The sequence below is a fragment of the Cryptomeria japonica genome, chromosome 6 (assembly GCF_030272615.1).
Source record: "Cryptomeria japonica chromosome 6, Sugi_1.0, whole genome shotgun sequence".
NCBI lineage: Eukaryota > Viridiplantae > Streptophyta > Pinopsida > Cupressales > Cupressaceae > Cryptomeria > Cryptomeria japonica.
In genome coordinates, this window is record NC_081410.1 from 431,413,921 (window position 1) to 431,422,679 (window position 8,759).

The window sequence follows — 8,759 nt, forward strand, 5'->3', positions numbered from 1 at the left end:
CTTATTTACCTCTACATTTAGGGCTTTCATGTCTGCTTCATCTGCAGAACTATTTTCAGATAGCTCCATCAACTTTTCTGCATGTTCTCTCCTTTTTGCTTGAGATGCCTTGTATTTGACCATAAGATCATCATAGGCTTGCTCAGACCGAGTGAGCCATTGAGTAAGTTCCCTCAAGGTGTATTCCCCCATATCTCTTTCCAAGTGGTTAAACTTATAGAAAGGTAGGCTCTGATACCAATTGATGAATACTAAGAGGGGGGGTGAATTAGTATACCAAAAAATCTTGCACTTAAACACTTAAACAGTCTAAAGATAAACCGGTAAAACAGTTTAATAGACGGATCGGTTACCACACATGCAAACCAAAATACAAATAACACATTCACCCACAAAAGAAATACAACCATAACACAAGATATTTGACGTGGAAACCCAAATGGGAAAAACCATGGTGAGATGGAACTCACAAATCACTATCTGCAGAATAGAAACCAGACCGGTTAAGGTCTTACAATGTTCTTCACCAAAACAGATCCTGTTAGGAATCTCAATCTCTGTTAGGAGATAAGTCTGATCAAGGACTACCTTGCTAGAGGATTTTAGATTCATAGAGGTGAACCACCTTGTTAGAGGATTTTACAAAAGGCTTTTGGGCCTACCCGATTAAGGGCTACAGACTTGTCAAAGATGTGAGTAATCAACAAGTGTTTGATCTATCTAATAGCATGGACTGCTTAGTTAGATCCTTGATAGCTCGTTCTTAATGCACTCCTGCATTACTTCAGTCTTCTACACATTCATATTCTTTTCAACTCCTCAACCACCTTAAACCCTAGTCACAACATAAACCCTTTCAGCAACAACCTAAAACCCTAGACATGATGTCCTTTTAAAGGAGTCTGATTTCATGTCAGTCCAATAGGATTACATTTCAATTTCCTAGGTTCAATGAATCTAGACATACTCAGTAACACAACAAGAGAAGCACCGCCAGTGTGTCGGCACCGTCAAACAATCGGTGGATTGATAACTTATCACAAAATGCCGGTTGGTAACTCATCACAGAGTATTACCGGTTCATGCAAAATACCAGTTGTTGGTTTGACAAAAATGAAGACTGGTCGAAATGTGTTATGCCACTTTAATCCCTCGTACCGCTTGAGGTCAACATGCCACTTTAGACTAGTAAACACATTCTGCAAAACATCAATAGTCTAATGACTATAATACAACATACTTGCAACATACTGGTTGAAACAAATACTGGTTGTGCTCTAACTCATACATATAAAGAGGATCTTAATGAAAGTGTGTGTCCATCAATGGCAATCACAACATAAACATCAAAAATGCCAACAGATCCTTGGTGCAATATTAGGTTGTGTACAAGTTGGAGCAACTTATTAACTTGGTATTTATTTCATTTTATTAAATTACAAAATATATAATTCAAGAAATTTGAGTCCTCTTATGTAAATATAATAATGTATTAAGACCTAAATAGAAGGATGACAAATTTCCCACATAAGTGACAAAAAATTGATTCACTTTTATCGTGTATCAACATTGGTGCTAATCATGTGTGTCCTCTTATGTGATTTTCATTATTATTACTATGATTGTTGTAATGGGTGTGTTGGGACCTCAAAAATTTTGCATAATTTTGAGGGTCCATGTAAAATTTTGTTCAAATGCACTCAGATTTGTCCTTGTAGAATAAGCCTAAGTTGCTCTGTTTGAGAACTTGCAATTTTGACCCCACTGAGTTTCATGAAAAATACCCTTTGGAGAGTGTTAGGAACCTTGTAGAGATGCTATGATTCCTTTTTCAACTTCCCTGGACTGGATTTGATGAGTTTGTGAAGTCTCCTTTGGAGGTCTAAAAGTTGGCTTGCTGATTTGCAGCAATTTACCTTTTTTGAGGGGCCCACTTTGAGCAATTGTATCTTTGTGCCAGAAGATTGTCAAGCCAAACAGAGATTTTTACATGATTTCATGCTATTTTTTGAAGCCTCATGCCAAGTAGCATGGCCCCATGAATCCATATGCTCACTTTTCAAGGTTGATTATGTTTGCAAAAAGTTTTGTTTTGTAAACTAGACTGTGTCAAGCAGCAGTCAATAGCCCTCTTTGTGAATTTTTATTTCACATAAAATTTAATTGTACTTAAAAGTGAGTGTACCTCATGATTCCCTATAAAATTATCTTCCATATCCCTAGTTTGTAGCCCCCCAACTCATCATCTGATCGGTTTTTCAGGATCCATTTAGAAAGAACTTTTTCAGGTTTAATAAGCAGCACTTTCCATATTTTTTGAGTAAGAAACTTTGGAATTTAATATGTTTTTCCTGGGATGTTGTAATAATTATTTGTTTTATGCCCTAGATTATTCATATTACAATCTATCAGTGTGTCAGTTTGCAAGCCTTAATCAGGTGTTTGGGTCAGTTTTTGAAGTTGATTCTGGGAGCTACTCTTGTGGTTCGGGTCAAAAATCATAAGTGTGGAACAACAGGTTCAAACGGTTTCCTGCTCAAATTTTCAAGGGCAGAATATGTCCAGATGTTGTATCAGGTTGTTTCCCAAGGTCAGTTGATTGAGAACGAATTTTTTTTAGTGGGGCCCACTCGAGGCCTAACAAGTGGAAAGATCCATAAGAACAGATTGAATCTTGTAAAATGCACAATATATTATTTAATCATTCTAATTTAAATAATATTATATATGGAGCTAATCCAAGAGAAAACACAAGTGAAATAAATGAAATTACCTCTATGGTTTAATTTAAACACAAGGGGCATGCAAGTTTAAATATTTGATTAAGGAAAAGGGGGTGGTTGAATCTATCACATTATCTTAAATAATGTGATGAGGATAAAAAAATGAGGTATTAAATTACTTTACATAGTGTAATGCTTGGTGATTAATTATATCCTTGGAATATAATTAGCTGAGTTGTGTAAGTACCCCAGGAATGCAGGGTTGGATAATTTGAAGTGCGAATGTGAGTATCACGCATTATAAAATATGTATGTGATGAGGGGATTTAGTGGGACCCGTAAAGTGCATAAAATATTCAAAATTTAAGATTTTTTAAAATTCTTATGCACACCCCATCCCACGATCCATTTCAAGCAGGTTGAGAGTTCGTGCGGGTTAGCAATGCAGGATGAAAAGATCACCTTTTATCTACCCCGCAAAGTGTTGACAATGGGCCAAGATCCCATGCGGGCCGGTGGGAGAGAATCACCTCCCCTCCTTTCCACTTGCAACCACAAAGTAGGTAGATAAACATGGTGCGAGATGAGCAAGGCATGGAGAGCAGGCCATCTCCCATCATCCTGCAAGTTAGATTGAGTGGTGGAAAACCATGTGTGGCGTAAAGGACAAATAGAAAAAGAAAGCCCGCAAAGGAGTAAAATAAGAACTTTAGGGCAAAATAAAAGTGGAAGAATCCATCTCTCCCTTTGGCATTGATGGCAACACTTAGGAAAAAAAAATTGTCAACTAAGTGTGCAATACAAAAATTAACTACATGACATATACTCCCCCTTAGCAATTGCATTCTGTTATACAAAAATGAAAGAGACTCCTATTTCTCCCCCTTTACATACAAAATTTTGACCGACTCTTTAACTATTACTCCCCCTTTGACAACAATGCCAAATAAAGAAGTAAAATACATGAAAGATATATACATTTTACATCAAAATTTTCATTAGAGCATATATATATATAAGAGTCATAAAGTCTTAGCAAATTTGGAGGAAAACTTCGATTGGTGCTCTGCAACTTGTACGGATCCAGGGAGGATGCCCTGTCACCTTCCTCGGATTTCAAACCAGTCTACTTGCGTTCACTTGTGAGGTCATCGTGGTGTCTTATCATGTGATGCGTGTCCTCTTCCCCATGCGGTTTTTAATTTTGAAGGGATTGATTTTCTTTTTTCACCTCATGTTTACCTTTGTCGTTCTTTATTCTCTTCTTTATTTTTCTTCTTCCTTCAGCATGCTTGTTTTCTTTTGTGCCAATTTGCCTCTAGACTTAGGTTTCACTCGTGCCCTTTCATTGAGGACACTTGTGTGAGATTGATGGGTAGTCTAAGTAATGAAGATCCCTCTCAAAGGAATGATGAGAATGGCATCATTAATAATGAAGGGGGTTTGGGAAATGAAGCCGTCATTCTATAGAAGGAAGAGCATGAAAAACTCTCTTACAAGGTAGTGGTTTCAGAGCATTCGGCCACCATTTGTCCGCCTTCTACATGTTTTAATGGATCCTTTTGTAGGACCAAGCGCATGGACACAGAGACCGCCTCGGGAGGAGCCGCAACCGATGGAGATAGACGTGAACCCAGGGATGACAGAGCGGCAGACGACTGCAGAGGAGGAAATGGAAAGTCATCCTCTCGGGTTGAAAACCCTCTCCCTATCACCTAATGAGGATATGGTTAAGGCTATTAGAACTGAGAAATCCTGTTTAAGAAATATTGCAGTTTTTTTTGTATGCATGGATAGAGAATCGTTTCCTTCGAGGAAGTTTCTTGATGATTGGATTGCTAATGTGTGGGGTAAAAAATTAGGAATTCATGTTAATTTCTGCAGAATGATTCAGAAGGGCTTGTTTGTAATTTTCTTTAAGTCTCATATTATGCAAGATAGAGTCTTAAAAAAAAAATTAAAATGTCGGGTGCTCTCTGTTTAGGGCTTTTCCTCGGTCCCCCAAAGGGAATGCAGAGCAAGTTATTGCTTGTTCATCCCCCAATTGGGTTGAAATTGAAAATCTGCAACCCGAATTTTGGCCTTTCATCTCTCAGATTTTGAAGCCCCTGGGCTCCGTTCTGCAAGTCGAGGGCTCAAGAACTACCCTCCCCCATTTGAATTCTTGGGCACTCATTGCTCTTGACCCCAAAACAGTGTTTCCCAACATCATCTCTCTAGAATTTGAAGGGGAAAACTATGCTTGGGAAGTGTTCTTGTTGGGTAATTTGGGGGCATGTTTCTTCTGTAAAAATAATGGACATGTCAAAAAAGACTGCCATTCTCTAAAGAAATCTCATAATGCTAATTTTAATATTGATGATATTAATAAGTTGAGAAGTGATAATAGCAGAATGCCAAAAGTTGTTTCCTCCCCGAAAGAGGAGGTCTCTGTACCTGTGGATACTCATTCCAACATGGGCAAAGAATCTGTTAAATCTGGCCTAGAATGCCCTATTGGTGATAGTAATGAAAATAAATTTGTTAGTCTTTCAAATCCTCTATTTGAGGATGAATAAGAGGTTGTTCAGGCCCCCCACATTAATGATCCCCCCAAGAACCTTAGCGAGTGTCAATCAGTATATTTTGATCCCCCTTTCCCTGATCAAGGAAGGGTTGTGAATCCCTCTCTCTAACCCAAGTTAAATGCCCAACAGATTTCTCTTGCAATTATTAAGGAGAAGGCTGATCTTTTAAGAAATGCCACCCTAGTCCCATCTGATTTGAGGGTGAGTAATCCCTTACCTAGTATCATGAACTTCATGGTGGATGGTTCCTTTGATAGGTAGATTGTACCCTTTGACTCAGATGGCTTAGTTAATAGTAGTAATGATGAGCAATTCATTGAAGTGGTTAGTAAAAAATTGAGAAAGAAAAGAAAAACATCTGATAGACAATCTCTCTCCAATGATAATAGTAAGAAAGTTAATGAGGTTTCTGAATGCTTCAATAGATTGTACAAGAACCAAAAACCCCCCTCCAAATAAGTTCTTACGATGATGCACATACATAGCTGGAATGTTAGAGGCCTAGAAATGTCTGATAGAAAATATGTTGTCAGAAAATAGTGTAATAGCATCAAGGAAAAAGACATTATATGTCTTCAAGAGATCAAGGTGGTGGGGTTTCAAGCTTATACTATGTTGAGATTTATGTGGGATCAAGCCATAAGGTTTCATTCCAATCATGAGAGGGCTAAAGGTGGCACTACCATTATGGTTGGCCCCAAGTGGGCCGATAAGATCATTTCTAATGGTGTCTCTCCCTGTCAAAGATCCTTGTGGGCTACCTTTAAGGAGAAAGATTGTGTTTTTGGTATTTGCAGCATCTATGCTGCCAATGATTATAGAGATAGAGCTAGACTTTGGGACTGGCTAACAACCAAATTACCGAATGCACAATGGAATTTTGTGGGATATTTTAACATGATTGAACATGGTGACGACAAAAGTGGTGGTATTAAACATTGTTGGAAGGGGAATGAACAATTTTTTTGGTCCAAGTTCAAAAGAAGATTTAACCTGATTGATCCCATGGAGAAGAGGAAAGGTTCTTTTTGTGGTATCTCATTCACATGGTGCAACAACCAAAGTGGTAAACAGAGATTGTATTGTAGATTGGATAGATGTTATGCAGATTCTTTCTTCTCATTCCTCCCTCAAAGGGGGCAAGCCCCCATTTGTGTATCCCCTGCTAGCATTTTAGATCATTCTCCTATCTCTTTCACTATTGATTTGGACCTTGATCCCTCCTCTATGGTTAGACCTAAAAGGGGAATTGGCTTCAAACTGAATGTCTCCTTGCTAAATGATGAGGATAATGCAGATGCCATTTTGATGGTCTCTCAGCTGACTAAAGTTTGTTCACCCCATCTCAGACCAAGGGAACAATGGGAGAAACTTACTACATCCTGGAAAAAAATGTTTCAGATTATTGGAAAGAAGAATGATATGAACAAGTCTAAGGAGGAATCCTTTCTTCAAACCAGGCTTAATGAGATTGAACAGGATCTTTAGAATAAGGGGAATGACCTTAGGTTGGAAGGAGAGTTGTCCTGGGTGAAGAACCTTTTAAGAAAATTGCAAAATTTTAAGATTAAAGGGCAGAAGGTTAGAGCTCGGATGAATTGGATCAAAGGGGGAGATAAAGGGTCTAGTTACTTCTTCAATCTTATCAAAGCCAAAAATAAGAGAGAACTTATTGAAGACATTCAAGTAAACAACGTAACCACTAATGATCTGGTAGCCATCAAAGAGGCATTCTTCAGTTTTTACAATAGTCTCTTCTCATCTGAACATGGGGATAGTAATCAAAAGGCCCTAGAAAAATGTTTAGTATTAATCCCTAAGAAAATATCTTGCGAGGATGCTAAGGCGTTGAGCCATAAGATCTCTTTGGAAGGAATCAAAGGTTCGATCAATTCACTAGCTAATGGCAAGTCTCCTGGAATAGATGGTCTACCTATTGATTTCTACAAGAAACACATAGAGTGGATAAGTTTGGAACTAATGGCACTATACGAAGATGTTTTTGCATAGGGGTGCCTTGGAGAAAATATAAATAAAGGTGTTATTAAGTTGTTACCTAAAGGTGGTGATAAGACTCTGATTAAAAATTGGAGACCTATCACCTTACTGAATATCTCATATAAAATCATTGCAAAAATGTTGTCAATGAGAATTGTTGGATTATTAGATAAGTTCAATTCTGTCACACAGTCTGGATTTATAAAAGGTAGATATATTATGGAAAATCTGATCACCAGTTGGGAGGCAATGCACGAGGCCAAAGCTGATAATCAGAATGTTGCAATGGTCCTATTGGACTTTGAGAAAGCATATGACAGAATAGAATGGTCGTTTGTTGGGGGAATGTTACAAGCATTTGGTTTTCCTTCATACTTTTGTAAATGGATAGATATTCTTTTTAAAGACTCTTCCACAATTGTTGAGATTAATGGTGATATGTCTGAAGCTATCCCATTAAGGAGGTCTATAAGGCAGGGGTTCCCCATTGCCCCGACCATGTTTGTCATTGTTGCAAATGCTCTTTATTACATTCTAAGGGCTCTAGAACTTGGACCCTCTATCAAAGGTCTTACTCTTCCTAATGTTGATGGTCTAATTAATGCTCAATTTGTTGATGATACTGCCTTATTTATAGCCCTATTTGAGGATAACTTTGATAATGCCATGGAAAGACTCTAGTTTTTTTGTTTGGCCTCAGGTGCTAAGATATCCCTTCACAAATTTATTATACTTGGATGGTCTGAGACTCCCCCAAATTGGATCACAGGTAAAGGGTGGCAATGGGCAAGACTGAATTCTATTATAAGATATCTTGGTATCCCCTTTGCTATTAACCTGACTACTCAAGATATGTGGCAATGTTTATACTCTGAAATTGAAAAGAAACACTTTAAATGGCAAACTCACATGCTTTCCCTGTCTGGCAGAGTGTAGATTGTTCAAAAGGTTCTCTCCTCACACCATATTCATTGTGCCTCTGCATGGGTGTTTGATAATTATCAAACTAATAAGATTGAAAATATTATGAGGGCTTTCTTATGGTCTAATGGGATAGGGCACAAGAAGAGACACTACGTGAATTGGAATTGGTGTTGCAAACCTAGATGTATGGGGGGATTGGGTATCAAGGATATCAGGGCCCATGGCATTGCCCTAGCCTCCAAATGGATTGTAAAACCCTTATATGGCAATGAACTTTGGAAGGTGCTAATAAGAAACAATATTGAAAGGTCAGTTGTTAAGAAAGGTAAAACATGGAGGAATATCCCCTTATGTGATATTGTACTTGGGGATTATAGCATGGAAGTGTTTGGCTCCAATGTATTTGCATCACTTTGGAAGGCATGGTCATAGGTAAGGAGGTTACTACCCTCTAAGGATGCAATAGGAAGTTCTCCGGCTTATGTTGTTGTGGATAGATCTATTTGGTGGTGGTGAACCTGAACAACAAACCTCTTGCTTTGACCCA

At 38.1% G+C, this 8,759-nt stretch overlaps 1 protein-coding gene across 1 annotated transcript; it reads left to right on the forward strand.

The window, feature by feature from the left end:
- Positions 1 to 7,426: 7,426 nt before the first annotated feature.
- On the forward strand, positions 7,427 to 7,969 carry LOC131044150 (secreted RxLR effector protein 78-like). Its single transcript, XM_057977418.2, has one exon. The coding sequence runs from the start codon at positions 7,427 to 7,429 to the stop codon at positions 7,967 to 7,969; it is 543 nt and encodes a 180-aa protein (XP_057833401.2).
- The last annotated feature ends 790 nt before the right edge of the window (positions 7,970 to 8,759 follow it).